The 18,646-nt window shown below is 31.9% G+C and overlaps 1 protein-coding gene across 1 annotated transcript in view; it reads left to right on the forward strand.

Moving 5' to 3' along the window:
* Nucleotides 1-18,646, forward strand: part of LOC134685122 (DNA helicase MCM8-like) — a 56,399-nt gene that overhangs the window by 36,702 nt on the left and 1,051 nt on the right. The window contains exons 13-28 of the mRNA XM_063544579.1: nt 1,408-1,588; nt 1,938-1,968; nt 2,609-2,671; nt 3,167-3,235; nt 3,616-3,693; nt 4,603-4,740; nt 5,113-5,156; nt 6,038-6,124; nt 6,902-6,965; nt 7,463-7,518; nt 7,875-7,905; nt 8,241-8,357; nt 8,937-9,002; nt 10,034-10,203; nt 10,705-10,789; nt 18,199-18,288. Of these exons, the coding sequence (XP_063400649.1) occupies nt 1,408-1,588; nt 1,938-1,968; nt 2,609-2,671; nt 3,167-3,235; nt 3,616-3,693; nt 4,603-4,740; nt 5,113-5,156; nt 6,038-6,124; nt 6,902-6,965; nt 7,463-7,518; nt 7,875-7,905; nt 8,241-8,357; nt 8,937-9,002; nt 10,034-10,203; nt 10,705-10,789; nt 18,199-18,288 (1,370 nt within the window). The remainder of the gene's footprint in view (nt 1-1,407; nt 1,589-1,937; nt 1,969-2,608; nt 2,672-3,166; nt 3,236-3,615; nt 3,694-4,602; nt 4,741-5,112; nt 5,157-6,037; nt 6,125-6,901; nt 6,966-7,462; nt 7,519-7,874; nt 7,906-8,240; nt 8,358-8,936; nt 9,003-10,033; nt 10,204-10,704; nt 10,790-18,198; nt 18,289-18,646) is intronic.

Raw genomic sequence — 18,646 nt, forward strand, 5'->3', positions numbered from 1 at the left:
AACGTGTCCTTATCAAGCATTATTTGGTTTTTGCTATTCCATTAACGTATACTAATTTTACCATTTCATTAAAAATATAGATAAGGTGCTTTTTTAAACCGGTCTAAAAAAGTGGGTAAAAGCAGGTGTGTTGTATGTAAATTGTAAGCAAAAATGTTGTACAGTTAACGGAAGAAAGTGTCCCTTTCTCTGCACATTAAAATTTGTATGTTCTCTCTAAATATTGTGAAACACCGGCAACTGGACAATCAACAGTCTAAAGTAAATTTATACAGTACAAATGTAAAAAAAAAATAAAAACTTGTAACCTATGTTGTCTCTAAATATGCATGAACTACTTGCAACTGGACAATACGCTATCATCAGTTTAAAGATAATTTAAACAGTAGAGAACAGTAAAATCATTTAAACATGTATGTTCTCTTAATATGCTTGAAATACTTGCAACTGGAAATACGCTATCAACAGTCTAAAGTTAATTTATACAGCAAATGTAAAACTATTTCGGTCTAAATATGCATAGAGTACTAGCAACTGGACAATACGCTATCAACAGTCTAGAAAGAGAATTTATAAAGTGCAAATAAAATTTGCAATTACTGTTACCACTTATAACCGTCGTTGATCACATAACATTCATTATTAATAAAAAGAATCTATAAAACCAATGCATGAAATATTTGGCACTGGACGTTATGTTTCTTGATCGTGTGTCTTTGGTGATGCTGGAAACCTAGAATTTAATTTTTTTTTAAAAGACTGGATAACCAGTTTATGATTTGATGAGTTTTTGAAATACACACAAATTCAGATGGAGAACTATTAACAAAAGTAAAAAAAAAAAATACTGCTTAACGCCTTCCAGGCAATATTCGGATAAATATAAAAAGCATCATCAGAGTTTATAAGTACAAAATAATTTACAAAGCATCGATTGATTCAACTCTATAATTACGTGCAGGTTCGCTCTAAATGAGTTTGAAATACTTGCAACTGAACAATAAGCAATTTCAATCAAAAATTAATTAACAATTACAGATTAAATTTGGGATTATGATATTCATTAAAACCTACATTTAATTAACTAATAAAAGCTATTGAATGAAAACTTTGTCACCTGTGACCCGATCATAGAATAGCTGTAAACATTATCAGCGATTTTATTTAGGAGATACGTGTATTAACGCTAAAAGACACGAGACGTTCTGGCGTTCAATATTGGACACGTTTTGGCGAATAACATTTATCGGACACGTTTGGGGGGTGATGAATCCGGACACGTTTGGGGAATATTGTACATTTCGGACAAGTTTAGGGAGAAAAGACACGTTTGGGGGAATCGGACACGTTTGGGGGAAAGGACACGTTTGGGAGTGTTACATATCTAATTTTTTTTTTATCTTCAAGGTAAAGGCAGAAACAAGGACAAATGTATGTTCCTGTTGTATATCTACGCTAACTCTGTTGTGAATGCCAAGGGGAATAAATCTGGTGACAACTCAGGACTAGCTATGGAGTTCACCATGAAGGAGTTGTATGCCATTGAAGAAATACAGAGTGAGAAAAATCTGTTTAGATTGCTAGTAGGGTGAGTGAAATTTTGATAATTATTTCCAGAAATACAAATATGATTTTTCATGTAGACCATAAAGATATCAGTTAAAACAGTCTTTATTGTATGTTTTTCACATATTGAAATGTATAACTTCTATATTAAAAATGGCATATATAATATAACTGAACTTGGTCCAAGATTAGATTGTTTGAAACTAAAATAGTTCTTTCCAATTCCTACCAAATATGCCTACTTTTCACATGTATTTTTGATTTTCATTATGAAAACTTGCTGTATGGATCTGTTCATTTAATATAATTGGTTTCAAGTTAGAAATATCAGATATTTTTCTGGCTGTAGTGATAAATCTTGTTCTTTGTAGGTCACTTTGTCCGTCTATTTATGGCCATGAGGTAAGTTTTTACATAGAATTTATAATTTTGTCCAAATAGTTTTTGGAATCAATGTAATCCTGAATAATCAGTTCAGGGTTGTTTGATTTAATTTATCTTCAAGTCAATCTTTAAAATTGGATTAAACAGCATATCAAGGTATTTAGTCTTTTATGTACATTTTTATAATATTAAAACTATCAAGTTGGTGGTTTAACCTGAAACATCATGAGGAATTATATTTTTATGGATATAATCTGTGTATTGTTTTGGACCGTCCTCAACTTGCAGTGAGGTGAGAGTTGTTTTGTTCCATGTTAAAGGCCACAATGTGACTTTGAGATGAAGAACAGCAATAAAAGTGATGTTTCTTTGCTTTCTGTGTTCTTTTGCATTGCATGTACTGACTTCGTGTCATAAATGGATACCTCATATCTTTTCTTTTCTATTATTTAGAAAAGTATTGAATAAAATCTCCACTTAACATTTCTTCTTTTTCCAAGTAAGGAACCGAATTCAAATTAAATGTGTATGGTTCTGCATAAAACTTAGCACAGTGCCGGACAAGGCAGCAAGTCTTCTCAAAGAAAGAAAAAATAATTATACACATTTTCTTCAATACTTTATCTTTCTTTTATCAATTTGAAATTCCTATTTACAGCTGGTAAAGGCAGGTTTAATACTTGGATTATTTGGTGGAACTCATAAGTTTACAAATGATAAGGTGAGTTTGATAATTCTTTCACATGACTGAAAATCAACTTATTTTCCCGAGCGATTAATTTTCGCGACTGTTGCAATTAGAAAAATAACGCAAATTTAAATCGTCGCGAATATGTATCACTTGGATCTTTTCTTATTTTAACATCTCAAGTAAATTAGAAAATCGCGAAATTAAATAGCTGCGATGTGGCCTAGATAGGACCAAACACGAAATTAAGTATCCGCGAAAATAAATTGGTTTACAGTATTAGATTTAGATTTCCCTATGATTTATGGTCATCCACCAGGAGCTTATGTATAGGTTTGGTAGATAAAATACAAAATATATATTTACTTACCAAAACAAACACATCAAAAACAAACACATGAAAAAAAATGATAAAGTGTGAAGACTATAAGCTACCTACCGGTAATCTAAATATTTTTTTTTTTTTTTGCTGTTTGTTTTCTGTACAGTTTTGCCATGGAGTTAGTTATTTGTCTTTTCTACTTTTAGAATAGAATTCCAGTCAGAGGAGATCCTCACATTTTAGTTGTTGGAGATCCAGGATTAGGGAAGAGTCAGGTAATATCAAATAAGAAACTTTTGCAAATTCCGACTTGGCGGGAGAGTTGTCTCATTGATACTTTTTATATCTAATAAATAATAGATTGATGGAAAATACCGGTATGTAGATTTTGTATAGCCAATTTGAATGCATTTTTGCAGGTATTAAGCAATAACTTTTTATAGATCAATCCAGCACTTATTGTAAAATACATTTTAGTGCTAATCTAGGTTGTGAAATTTGATTTGAAAAAAAAACAAACTATTTTTTTACATCAATTATTCATTTTCAAATTTAGTAATATATGTGCTAAACAATGCTATGATACAATCTTTTTTGAAAATGAAGAATTGAGATCTCTACTTTTTTTCACTGTCCTTGTCATTAAATTTTATAGATGTTACAGTCCACAGCCAGTATAGCTCCCAGAAGTGTGTTTGTCTGCGGAAATACAACTACTACATCTGGTCTGACAGTAAGTATAGTCACAGCGTACAACATGTTATTCATATCAGTTCAAATTGGATATGAGACCTTACTGTTCTGGTTAGCTCCTAGGACTTTGGAATTTTGAATTGTTTGATTGTTTTTTAGATTTGATCCGGAAAAGTATAAATGTTTTATAAAAAGACATATATTATACATTATGCGAGTATTTTATAGCTCAAAACTGCCCTGAGCAACAATGTGAGTGGATTTTTTAGAAGTTGGACATGCTACCACAGAGCATTGAAGAATATGAGTGGAGAATAATATCAACTAATCATAAATTATGTCTAGCCATGAAGTAAAGAAGTCAAGCAAATTGTGTAATTTAGTACAATCACTATCATTTTTTTCATTAAAGTATGTGGTAAAGATTTCTTGTATTTTAGGTGACTCTATCAAGAAATAGGGGGGCAGGAGATTTGGCATAAGTAGCAGTACTTATATTATTTGTTGTATAGATGTCTTTATATTTTAGGTGACCCTATCTAGAGATGGAGGGTCAGCAGATTTTGCATTAGAAGCTGGTGCTCTGGTTTTGGCTGATCTTGGTTATTGTTGTATAGATGTCTTTATATTTTAGGTGACCCTATCTAGAGATGGAGGGTCAGGAGATTTTGCATTAGAAGCAGGTGCTCTGGTTTTGGCTGATCTTGGTTGTTGTTGTATAGATGTCTTTATATTTTAGGTGACCCTATCTAGAGATGGAGGGTCAGGAGATTTTGCATTAGAAGCAGATGCTCTTGTTTTGGCTGATCTTGGTTGTTGTTGTATAGATGTCTTTATATTTTAGGTGACCCTATCTAGAGATGGAGGGTCAGGAGATTTTGCATTAGAAGCAGATGCTCTTGTTTTGGCTGATCTTGGTTGTTGTTGTATAGATGTCTTTATATTTTAGGTGACCCTATCTAGAGATGGAGGGTCAGGAGATTTTGCATTAGAAGCAGGTGCTCTGGTTTTGGCTGATCTTGGTTGTTGTTGTATAGATGAGTTTGATAAGATGGGAAATCAACATCAAGCTTTACTAGAAGCCATGGTAAGTACTACAGTGGGTGTGCAATAACCTTTACAACCCAGTGTGATCTGGCATGGTAAAATTAAATAGAACTAGAACACAATTTGTTTAGGGGCCATCTAAAGCCCACTTCCAGGGTGAAAGATTTTTTCTCTGTATTGAAGACCTATCGGTGACCTTGGGCTGTTTTCTGCTCTTGGGTCAGGTTGTTGTCTTTTTGACACGTTCCTCATTTTCATTTTCAATTACAAATTTAGTAATATTAACAATATTTTTTTTTTTGTAAATCTAAAATAAGCTGTTGTTATATAGATACATCCATCATTTAAAAAAAATAATTCAAGGGAGGTAGAATAAATTTTGATATGGTATTGATTAATGTTTTTATTTTAGGAACAACAAAGCATAAGTATTGCAAAAGCAGGGATTGTATGTAGGTAATTATGACTTTGAAATACTGCTTGGTATTGCGATATGAATAAAACAGAGATTTTTTTGGAAAATTTAAAAACTCACTACATTTAAGTACTTAAAAACAACTATGTTTCTGGTTAAGACCAGCAAGACAGTTTGTTTAAAACAAAAATAATACATTTTATACACTAAAACATTTGAAATCTTTAAACAAAAATGTTATGAAACCTATACACAATGCTTATTACCACTGTTTAAATTTGGGCAGCATCACTTTCATTGTTCTTGGGTTATGTCCCTTTATAAATGGAAATATTTATATTTACACACCCTAACTTAACTTTACTGCAACCAAATGCTATGAAACTTATACACAATGCTTATTAGCACTAAACACAGTTCAAGTTTTAATTTAGGTTACATCACTTTTAAAATTCTTGTGTTATGCTCCACTTCAGATGTAAAGTATTTTGATATGAGATAGATTTGAATTTACATTGCAAGTTTGTTACAGAACTATTTTAAATTTAAGTCCAAATAATAGTGTGACCTTGAATTCAGTGGTTTAGGTTAATAGAGGTTGGTGATAACATATGTGATATCACAGTGTTAATCACAAAACAGAAACTGCCAATATAAACTTAGTGTTTGAGATGAGATACAAGTTTCCCATCAAAAATAAGAAACTATTTAATACAAGATATGATTATTTTTTTCTAGTACAAGATATGATTACCTTTTTCTAGTACAAGATATAATTGCTATTTTCTAGTACAAGATATATAATTGCTATTTTAAAGTACAAGATATGATTGCTTTTTTCTAGTACAGGATATTATTATGTTTTTTCTAGTACAGGATATTATTATGTTTTTCTAGTACAGGATATGATTATGTTTTCTAGTTTACCAGCCAGGACATCTATAATAGCAGCAGCCAATCCTGTTGGTGGCCATTATAACAAGGCTAAAACTGTGTCAGAGAATTTAAAGTAAGTAGCCATTGTAACAAGGCTACAACAGTGTCAGAGAATTTAAAGTAGGTGTTTTTTCAGCGAGGCTAGAATTGGATATAGTTTGCACTGTACATTCTTACTTAGTTTTGGTATTTTATCATTACTCTCTATGAGTTGCATACATGAGGATACTATAGTAGTGAGAACTCAAAATTTGTGTATAGAAAGAAGAACTTAAGCTTTGTAAAGCACACCACACATTAGTTAATGTCATATTTTTATAGTTTGTTCTTATGTTGTACTGTTATACTACTGTACCAGGTTAGGGGAGGTTTAGGATCCTGCTAACATGTTTAACCCCGCCACATTATGTATGTATGTGCCTGTCCCAAGTCGGTAGCCTGTAATTCAGTGGTTGTGATGTATTTATGTGTTACATACATGTTTTTCGTTAATTGTTTTATATGATTAAGGCTGTTAGTTTTCTTGTATGAATTGTTTTACATTGTCATTTGGGGCCTTTTATAGCTTACTATGCAGTATGGGCTTTGCTCGTTGTTAAAGGCCATACAATAACTTATAGTTGTTAATTTCTGTGTCATTTTGGTCTCTTGTGGAGAGTTGTCTCATTGGCAATCATACCACAGCTTCTTTTTTATATTCAAACTAATATTGAGATATACTAAACTGTTAACTGTTCCAACTTGTGATGATCATTTGTCATGTTTAACGGTTAATCTCATGAGAGTCTGAAATAGGAAGCTTTTGTGTTTCTTCTATAAACTTATGATGTTGGTTTGTATCGTTTTTCAGAATGGGTAGTGCCTTGTTATCCAGATTTGACCTTGTCTTTATTTTGTTGGACAAACCAGATGAGGTATGATCTATAACACATGCTGACATAAAATAACAAATTAAAAACAGGGCATATAAAAAGAAATACTACACAAATATCTTTTAAAAATTACACAGAAAATCTGAGAGAAAAAAAACCCATATGAACCCAACTCGAACTTGAGGTAACTAAAAGTACTTATGAATATAAAGTAATAAATAGTGTTTGACGATGAATGAGAAAAAAGAACATGATTGCAAATATAACTTAATATAAATTCTGACTAATTAATTATTCAAATATTTAAGGTAAATTGTTGCATAGACATATATCTCCAAATGTTGAATCTAATCATCAGTATAATGCAAGAGATTATTTTCCCATATCTGCCTCCAAATGTTTTCAAATTAAAGAATCCAGATAACTACATTTTAAATCTTAAGCCATGTTGATTTTCAGGTGTTTTATTTTCAAAATTATACAAGATCTAGATTTATTTGAATAGAAGTTGTATTTATTAAGATTACGATATTTTACAGGAAATGGACAGTATGTTATCTGACCATGTGATGGCTTTACATGCTGGACAAAGTAGGTCAGTAATCATTTTTCAACTTATTTGACCCAAAGGGTTAGTTTGAACTATTGACACATTTTTGTATCTCATCATCATCTGTGCATCAAAAAATCAGATGTCTGTGTGGTCTATTGACTTTACAAGTCAAAGTTTACGTTGAGATTAGTTTAAAGGGATCCACTCATGATAAATCAATGGTATTTGGTTTGCAGTTTTACAAGTATGGGCATTTCTGATTTCCATAGAGGTTATTTGATACTCCACATTTAGTCATGGTTCATTGACTTTGATTGCTTTGCATAGTTTATATGCTTAAATGTTGCCATTTTGATTTAAACATTTGCAATGAGTGAATTGTGTTTTCTTTTTTTCAGAGCACTGAGTGTAACTGTAAGAAGACAAAAAGTGAGTATTATATGTAGAGAATTAAAACCATCAGATTAGACAAAAAAAGCCTAAAGAAATCTAGTTTCAACTTTCAACTATATGTGCATATTTGACAGGCTTTGCCATGTTACTTTATTTCCTTTCACTTCACCTGCTTCACTCGTAAGGCTAACATAATTTATCTTGTATGCTGTACTAAAGACAATTTACTGGGTGTTCATTTGGAAGAAAAGTTGTAGTTTCCATGAAAATTATTGTGCCCCTTTTAATCATACATTGCCATGGGGAACACATAGGAGACATTTATAACAATCTTTCTATTCTAAGGTAGACAGTTGATACGTATTTTTTAGGATGATAGTATAAATGAGTCTATACTGTTAATAGAATCAGACAAACCTCTCAGTGATAGGTTAAAGACACCAAGACATGAACCATTTGATCCTATTCCTCACCAACTACTTAGAAAGGTAAGCTAAATAATAAGCTTTTGGAATCAATGATATATATTTACTAACAAAATTCTTAATATATATAAAGATAGGGAAATGTGATATGATTGCCAATGAGAAATTCATCCATCAAAGTTTAAATGTTGTGGATGTAAGCAATTATACACAACCATGTGGCCTTCAACAATGAGAAAAACCCATACTGTACGGTCAGCTATAAAAGCCCAGACAAGAAAAAAGAAAACAATTCAATATAACAAAACAGTTGATGATGAACAATAATGACTTACATGAACCAATGACCTTTGAACAAATGGCTCCTGACTAGGGACAGGCACTTAAAGAATGCGACAGGGTTAAACATTTTTGTGAGCGCTCAACCTTCCTTCTAACCTTGGAGTGTGGTGTAACAGTAAAACCTAAGCACTCAACCTTCCTTCTAACCTTGGACAGTGGTGTAACAGTAATACCTAAGCACAAACCTAAAATATAAACTGAATTTTGCTGAATTTTTAAACCTACCATACTTATTCAATAAAAAAAATAAAGGATGCAATGCTTCAAAGGTTTGGTGTTTGACTTATCTTTTGATTTCAGTATATTGGATATGCCAGAAAGTATGTCCATCCCAAGATAAGTTCTGAAGCTGCTAAAGTCATACAGGTATTTATATAAAGTGATAAAATTGAAGTGATCTCTAATTGTTTAAAAGAGTCAAAATATAAAGCTTATTTAGGGTCAATAACTGAGATCAAGAAGCTTCAGCTTGTATCAAAAGCTGTTATTTAACAATATCTATACAAGAAATTGCTTATGATTAATTAATAAATTGTATTTGTATGGGTTTTAATCTGATTTTTGTGACAAAAATTTTGGTTATTGATTTGGGGATGTATGGTGGGCTGTTGGGTGGCCGGGCGGCAGCCAAATGTTGTCCGTGCATTGACTCATCAACCATTCAACCAAAGCTTTTAAAATTTTAATATGTTGTTACTAACAACAAAATGAAGGTCAAGTTCAATAATGAATATTTTGGATTTTACCGTTTCAGAGTTATGGTTCTTGAAAGATTGAAAATTGTTGTTTCCAGTCGTTTCCGTGCATTTCCTCATGAAATGTTCAACCAAAGCTTTTAACATTTTAATATGCTGTTCCTCATGATAAAATTGAGGTCAAGGTTAATAATGGCGATTTTCACTTTTTCTGTTCAGCAGTTATGGTTCTTGTGATATTGAACAATGCCAGGACACAAATTAATGTTTATAAATCCTGTTTGCTGTCGCTCTGACAGCATCTTGTTATGATTGAAACAATAGCAGTTTTTGTCCTAATGCGACATGTAAATATTGGGCATCAGTCTGTCTGATTGTCCATGTGTTTGTCAATCTGGTCTTGTTAATGCTTTCATGTGTACAATTATTGCCAGTTTTAATAAAACTTATATCAAAGGTTAATATCAGCAATTTCTCTGTCAAGTTCTAAGGTTAATGACAATCAATTATTTCAAAAGAATTATTTATCAATTACATGGAGAATTTCATTGTTAGCCATCTCAAGTGAATATTTCTTGCCAGATTTTTATGAAATTTATATCATAGCTTTATATTAATTTATCAATTTCTCAGACAAGTTCAAAAATCAGTTCTGATCCATTATTTTAAAAAAGAGTAATGCCCTTTTATTATATTTCACAGGACTTTTATCTTGAGCTTAGAAAACAGCACCAAACACAAGACAGTACACCTATTACAACCAGACAATTAGAATCTCTTATTAGACTGACAGAATCCAGAGCTAGATTAGAACTGAGAGAAGTGGCTACCAAAGAAGATGCTGGTGATGTCATAGAAATTATGAAATACAGGTTAATTTTATATAATAAATTGTTATGTTTGATGAATGTCAGTTTTTGGTATAGAAATCTTGATTATTCATAAAAAAGCAAAGAAGTACACCTAATTATATGAGTGCATTACAAATGTTTGGAGATTTACGACAGGAAGCTGTGTAATTGATTCTTTCTTAAATACAGTTAACCTCCGTTCATCATGTTCTAATCATCCTTACCCCAGTTGATTGACAGTCAGTAGGGGAATTTTAAAGAAAGTTTGAAGATTTGAAAGAAAATGTCACTAAGGGCTGGTCTTTTAGATATTTATTGATACAATTGTCAACTGCAAAACAGTAAAGCAGAATATCAACAGTGGGGTTTGACATAGACTGTAGACAAGAACATGAACAGAAACTTAAGCATGTCTCCATGGTTGTAACTTACTGTAAAGGTAGAAGTTGGTGTAAGATAATTTTCCAGATTACGATCAAATTTTGAAAAATGTTTATTTCCAAATTATTTTTCTATATACAGTATGGTAGATACTTATACAGACCAGTTTGGTGGACTGGATTTTAAACGTTCTCAGCATGGATCAGGAATGAGTGGTAGATCACAGGTTAGTTCTTTTTATGCCCCACCTACGATAGTAGAGGGGCATTATGTTTTCTGGTCTGTGCGTCCGTTTGTCCGTCTGTTCGTCTGTCTGTCCCACTTCAGGTTAAAGTTTTTGGTCAAGGTAGTTTTTGATGAAGTTGAAGTCCAATGGACTTCAAACTTTGTACACATGTTTCCTATGATATGATCTTTCAAATTTTAATGCCAAATTAGAGTGTTTACCCCAATTTCACAGTCCATTGAACATAGAAAATGATAGTGCGAGTGGGGCATTCGTGTACTGGGGACACATTCTTGTTATCATTTACAATAAACTTTATTATATGACCGCAAAAAAATTTTGGGATCGTATAATGGTATGATGTTGTCGTCTGAAGACACATTCGGTTTCCAGACAATTTCTTTATTTACAGTGATTGAATCTTTATGATTTTTTTTTTAGTAATGTTCAATATCACCAAAGGAAGGTTGGGAATCATTTGGGGATGATGGTCCCAACCGCTTAGGATTTAGTGGCCCAAACAGGCCAAAACATGAATTTTTCTAGTTTCAGGGTAATAACTTGGGTATAAGTATTATGATTGCTCTGAAATAGTACCACAATGTTTAATTCCAGATTTAGAAGGTTGGGTTTCATTTTGGGGGTTATGGTGCCAAAAGAAATTAAGTGCCAGAAATAAGCATTTTTGTATTTTCTAAACAATAAGTGGTTTGTAGGTGTATGGATCTTTCTGACATTATACCGCAAGGTTTCATATCACAAAGGGAAGGCTGGGATTGAGTTTGGGGGTAATTGCTCCAAAGCGGATTCAAAAAGTGTGGGTGGGTTTTAAGGGGGTTCTTATTTTTTTTTCAAAATTTTTTGAAGCTTCAAGAAGAAATCTTCAAAATTGCACAGTCTTTCACAATAAATTTGTAAGATAGTTGACCATTTATTCAAAAATTTGATAACAATCCAAATTCAGACAGTATCAAGCTTGAATATTGTGTCAAAATTTACTCCCAACTATTCAGGGTTCATCTCTAGGGTTGTATCAGGCTGCGCGCAGTGAAGAATTTTATTAACCGGATTTTTGGGACAAAAATGTCGGTTATTGATTTGGGGATGTACGGCGGGCGGGCAGTCGGGTGGGCGGGCGGCAATCAAATGTTGTCCGTGCATTAATTCAGGAACCCTTCAAGCAAAGCTTTTAAAATTTTAATATGTTGTTACTGACAACTAAATGAAGGTCAAGTTTAAAAATGGCGATTTTAACTTTTACCGTTCAGGAGTTTATGGTTCTTGAAAGATTGAAAAATGGAATTTTCAGTCGTGTCCATGCATTAACTCATGAACTGTTCAACCAAAGCTTTTAAAATTTTAATTTGTTGTTACTGACAACTAAATGTAGGTCAAGTTCAATAATGGTGATTTTTACTTTTACCGTTCAGGAGTTATGGTTCTTGAAAGATGGAAAAATGGAGTTTCCAGTCGTGTCCGTGCATTAACTTATGTACTGTTCAACCCAAGCTTTTAAAATTTAAATATGTTGTTACTGACAACTAAATGAAGGTCAAGTTCAATAATGGCGATTTTGACTTTTACTGTTCAGGAGTTATGGTTCTCGACAGATGGAAAAATGGAGTTTCCAGTCGCGTCCGTGTATTTACGCATGCACTGTTCTGCCAAATCTTCACAAATTTTAATATGTTGTTACTGATGACAAAATGAAGGTCAAGTTCAATAATGACGATTTTGACTTTTACCGTTCCAGGAGTTATGGTTCTTGAAAGATTGAAAAATGGTGTTTCCAGTCGTGTCCATGCATTTTCTCATAAACCTTTCAACCAAAGCCTTTGAAATTTTCATATGTTGTTACTGATGACAACATAGAGTTCAAGTTCAGTAGTGATGATTTTGACTTATACCGTTCAGGAGTTATGGTTCTTGAAAGATCGTAAAATGGCATTTCCATTCAAGTTGTTGCATTTACTCATGAACCATTCAATCTAAGCTTTTCAAATTTTAATATGATGATACTGATGACAAAGTTAAGGTCAAATTTGATATTGACAATTTTTACTTTCACCGTTCCTCAGTTATGGTTCTTGTGATATTTGCAGGACACAAATAAATGTTTATAAATCCATTTGGCTGTTGTTGTGACAGCCTTTTGTTTATTGTGTGTCAAGGATTTCAACATATGCAACTCTTTTGTAAATTGAACAATAATTGGAGCTTTAGGCCATACCAATTTGATTTATAGTTCTTTGGATTTTCCTGCTCCTGTTTTTTTAAATCAAGTTTCCAACAAACAAAAAAACTAATGCTTCCGTATTTTTTTACTCCGCATGCCGCTCAGAAATTAGTCTTGCCTTGAATTTTTTTTTTCTCACTGACGCTTTTTTCCCCCTGTTATCAAAGCTGGGTTCAAATGTATGTGTGATCAATCAATAAAAAGTGAAAGGAAATATCAAAATCAAAACGTCAAGCCATTTGTTGTTGTGGTTTCTGCTCAATGCCGAGGACAGGCAATCATTGAACAAACGGCTATCCTTTGTTAGTCATCATTTACATATCTTTTATGAAGCCAAAAGGGTAAAGTCTGTTAATATTTCGATATAAAGCACATACAATTTCGTCAACAGCCGTCCGTATCACCTCTCATATTCCGAGATTACTCTGACGTCCAACGGCTTTTTTGCCAGAAAAGCTGGGACTGGGGAATGTCTGGCAAAACAGCCGTTTGACGTCAAAGTAATTTCGGACTAAACCTATCAATGTTGGCACTGACATGGATATTTCTGTGTTGGGATAGTTAATATGTACATTTTTGAATTTTGAAATAGATAGATCCAAACAATAATTTAAATGAATTACCCATAGGTCCCCCTTAAGAAATGTGTTAATGAAAAAAACAATAGAACTTCCTAAAAACCTAAAACAAAATAGTGTGAACAGGGCAAGGAGATATTAAATTGATAGGCCCAGAGAAACTGTTGTGTGACCTCATTGACCTGGCTAGTACTATAGAGTGTGGTTGGCCTTCAGAAACTTTAGAATCAGGGACAATTGTGCAGAATAAACTACAAAACGCTTTGAAGTTTGTAGTATATAGACCACATCCATATAAAAGACAATTTACTATGAAATATGTCAAAACCCTACTATCAAAATAAAATCTATACGATATTAAAAATTTATTCATTCCCAGACTGGCCAGAGTGAATCTTACCATTCACAGTAGTAGCTAGTTTTGATGAGAATTTCACATATCCTTCTGTTTGTCATTTAGTTTCCAAGCACAGCTCTTAATATAACAATAAGGAGATGTGGTTAGTTGCCAATAAGACAACTATCCACCAAAATTCAGAAGAAGTAGATGCAAGCAATTATAGGCAACCAAAAATTCTTCAACCATCAGAAAATCACATGTTTTGTTTATGGCCTTTCCAGAATTAATTGAATGGGGGGAGGAAGGCACCTATATTAAATTTTGATGGGTGGTATTTAAGAAAGATTGCTTGAACATTTAAAAATGAAATATCCAATTTGAAATGTATGCATGGTGGGGTCAAATAAATCAAAAGTGCCTTCCTTCCCTCCCCCCCCCCCATTACAATTATTTTTGGAACAGCCCTTGGTGGAATTTAACCTTAAACATTGTCAAAAAAGGCTATTCATCAAAAAGTTACAAACTGAAAGTATCAATTTAATAATTGTCATGTGTTTTGAATGCTCTTTCCACTTGTGAAGGTCATTGCAATGGTATTGCCATTTCTAAGTCACATTTAAGAGATTTTTTTCAAATATTTGCTTCTGCAAGGTGAAAGAGTCTGCAGTTGTTTGCTTAGAGTCAGAATAAAGTATTCAAATAGGATAACATGCCTTATGCATCAAAACATAAGTGTTTTTCCTTCTTATTCTGTTTGATACAACTAGCATGTAACATTTTTTTTTTTAAAAGATATCGCTCGCTCCTCTTGCAGACCACTCACCTGTCAAAAACTCTTTGAAGAATTTTTCAAAAACAAATAAATTTCGCTTGCTCGCCCCATATTTTTTTTAGCAAATGTCCGAAGAACTGTTTATCAAATTGGTGTGGCCTTACCCTGCTTTCCTGACCATGAATTATTCATGAATATTCACGAACAATTCATGAATATTCATGAATAATATTCACGAATATTCATGAATATTCAAGGTAACAGTTCATGAATATTCATGAATATTCATGAATGTTAAATGGCACCTTGAATATACATGAATAGTGTTTGAACTGAATAAGCTTGAATATACATGAATATTGTATGAACTGAATAACCAAGAATTAACATGAATAATTATCTATAGAATATTCATGAATATGAAATAGGATGTCCATTAAAAATGCATGCATTAAAAATGCATGATAGAATATTCTATAATCACCATGAGTGTAAAATATATATCTATCCCAATAGTGAATGCTAAATACATACTCTAAAATAACCTTGAATGTGAATATTTCATGAATATTGAATGGTTGAATATTCTAGAATAACCATGAATATTAAATGGTTGAATATTCTAGAATAACCATGAATATTCCCCTGCGAAATGATTATGAATAGTTCATGAATGTTCATGGATGATTCATGAATGATTCATGAACATAATTCATGAATTGTTCATAAAAGATTCATGAACAGTTAATGAACTAGACATGAACTACAAATGGACAAGCACGTTCATGAACCAGTGAATAATGAACTATTCATGAACAGAAAGTGTTCATGAACTCTTTGGTTCATTAAAGTTCATGAACAAAAATAGTTCTTGAACTTTTATTATTCATGAATTGTTCATGATTTTATAGTTCATGAACACGCTTGTCCATTTGTAGTTCATGTCCTGTTCATGTATAGTTCATGATTTTTTTATGAATGATTCATGAATTTGTTCATGAACCATACCAGTCCATGAATCATTCATGAACACATGAACTACTGTGTTTATGAACTGTTCATTAGTAATTTAATTCATGAACATTGTTTGTCCACTTGTAGTTCATGAACTGTTCATCTAAAGTTCATGAAATAATTTAAAAGGATTTTTTTTGAATTTTCATTTTTTGTGTTATTATCATAAGTAAACTTCTCTTCCTGTCTGTAATTAAAATTGCTGTATCAGGACTTTCAACTAGAAATGCTAAATAACATCTTGGTGCAGTTGTTCTGCTTGAAATTCTTCACAGTTGAACAGATCTTTTAATCAATAAATGCATCTGAGTTTCCCCCTGCAAAATCAAAAATCACTCCACAAAGAATCAAAAGTCCTTGATATTTGTTTTTATAAATAAACACTCAAGATTAAACAGTTTCTAACAGGTATAATACAATGTAATAATCTAATTTAACAAATGTTGTTTTTATTAAAATATCAATAGAGTAAGATTAATAACATGAATATCACTTCAGCCTTTTCATGACATTTCAAATAATGTACCTACCCCCCTTTTTTCCCTTTTAATTTAGCCACACACAATCATAAGAGTGGCTGAAGCATGAATTATTTTTACCTTGAAATACAATATATTGTACAAATCTATCAGTTATTCCTGAATGGAAATCATTAAACTAACACTGCAAAATGTAAAGGCTACTTTCTGGTGTTTTATATTTATTTTAATTAATCAATAATATTATAAAATGCTTCAACAAATAGTTATTCAGCAAAAAAATATAATCAAAATATATATAATTTACTTATCTGATAACAAATCTGCTTTGTTTTGACAGCTATATTACTTCACTCCTCATCAAACATCTTCATTTGTATTGTAAGCGTCAAAAACATCATTTTGCTGACGTCATTATGACGTTTTTCTATTCCCAGTCACTTGTAATCATTTGTCTACATTGTAATCTTTTGTCAAAGTCATTGAAGCGTTTTACAATAGGTAAACGTAATTCATTAATAATGATAATTATTGACACCAGTCTGCATTGTTTGGGAAAGAATGAAATTTAAGAGTATCAAAGGGGTACAACCAATTTTAAATCAAAAGGGGGGTGAAAAAATTAAATATGAACTTATTTTTTTAAAACTTAATAATATATTTTTGGATTATATAAAAGATGACATTCCATTTTTCAAAACAACTGTTGGCAGAGGTGGATTTAGGGGGGGCAGGGGGCCCGGGCCCCCCTTTTTGGATAAAAATTTGGTTGCTTATATAGGGAATCACTGAAGCGTGGATCTGCCACTGGTTGGGGAATCTTGAAAAGCAGCATTTTTTAGTGTTTGTCACACAATGGAAAAATTCCAAAATTTATTCCTCATTTATATTCATTCTCATTCATGAAATGTATGCAAAAAGTCTAAACATGTTTTGCATGAAGATGTTATGGATTTCACCTACATGATCTATCTAATAAAATGATCCTCATATTTTTTTTTCATTTAACTGTGGAATACATGTATGTTATTCTGCATCAACAATCAAGTAAAAATAAACATACAAAAGTCCTTGAACAAATTTGATTTATCAATTTTTATGCCGTTTGCCACAAATAATTCTGAGTCATTATCATGCAGCTTTATTCATGCTTATTCATGTTTGTCACACAATGGGAAAATATTCTAAGTCCAAAATTTATTCCTCATTATTCATTCTTATTCATGAAAAGTATTCCAAAAAATTCTAAGTCCAAACATTCAAGTTAATTCATGTTTATTCATGTTGACAAAAAGGGTTTTATAACCCCTAAAAAACAACTATGAATTAAGGAAACTTGATTATACTATAATAAAATAAGTGTCTAGCATTTTAAGAACATTTATTTGTTGTCTCCAAACAGTTATTAAGAATTCATGTATATTCCACTTAATTCATGTTTCTTATTCATGAATAATTTTGACACTGGAATAGTAACCATGAATGGAAGTGGAATATTCATGAATATTCATGAATATTCTACCTTATTCATGAATACATGAATATCATGAAAGCAGGGTAGCACAGTTATTCTCTTAAAAGCAGTTCAGCCAAATTTTAATGTTTTCTGTAAGTTTGCATTATAGATATTTGCAATATCTACTCAGTATTTATAATCCACATTGAAAAATTGGGTTCTATCATTTATATTTGGCTATTTCTTTATTCAAAATAAATAAGTTCTAAAATATTGTGTTTACATAGGTAATGATAGTGTTGGCAATATTGTCTATTGAATTATAACAAAATGGAAAAAAAATCTAACACACCAATCACAATCAAGTTTTTTGTTATTATGCAAATAATATGACAAAGGTGTTTTTTAATGACCTTGACCACCCATAATGGTCTTCCACAGGTCTATGGCAAACCATATCAGGATTATAGTTTTATCAATGTCCATCAAACTTTTGAATGCATGTTCCTTAAGTTTTTAATTGATATTTTTCAGCCCAAACGTTTCATAGCAGGATTACAGAAAGTGGCAGAACAGACCTACAACTCTATTTTTACTGTACAACAAATGAGACAGATAGCTAAGGTATACTAACAATTATGATATAACTAGACTGATTCTACCTTAAGTAGTCATTGTTGATTTAAACCCCCAAAAAAACCAGCAAACCACATATATTTATGCTTAGCCATGACACAAAATGATAAATCTTAAAATGTTGTATTTACATCTACCTATTGTTGAACACTACATGTTGCCTTTGAATTGTGTTTTTGGTTTGTCAGATTGCCGACTCATAGACGTATTTACACTTGTATGCAAATTTGTCCACCATTACATAAAATCACACAGGTTCCCGTAAACTTTGACATCATAATTTAAATTATTTGACGTCACAATTTAAAACTGATTGTTGCTTGACGTCAAAAGGTGATTCAGAGTA

This window comes from Mytilus trossulus, chromosome 9, assembly GCF_036588685.1.
Source record: "Mytilus trossulus isolate FHL-02 chromosome 9, PNRI_Mtr1.1.1.hap1, whole genome shotgun sequence".
In the NCBI taxonomy this organism is placed as follows: Eukaryota; Metazoa; Mollusca; class Bivalvia; order Mytilida; family Mytilidae; genus Mytilus; species Mytilus trossulus.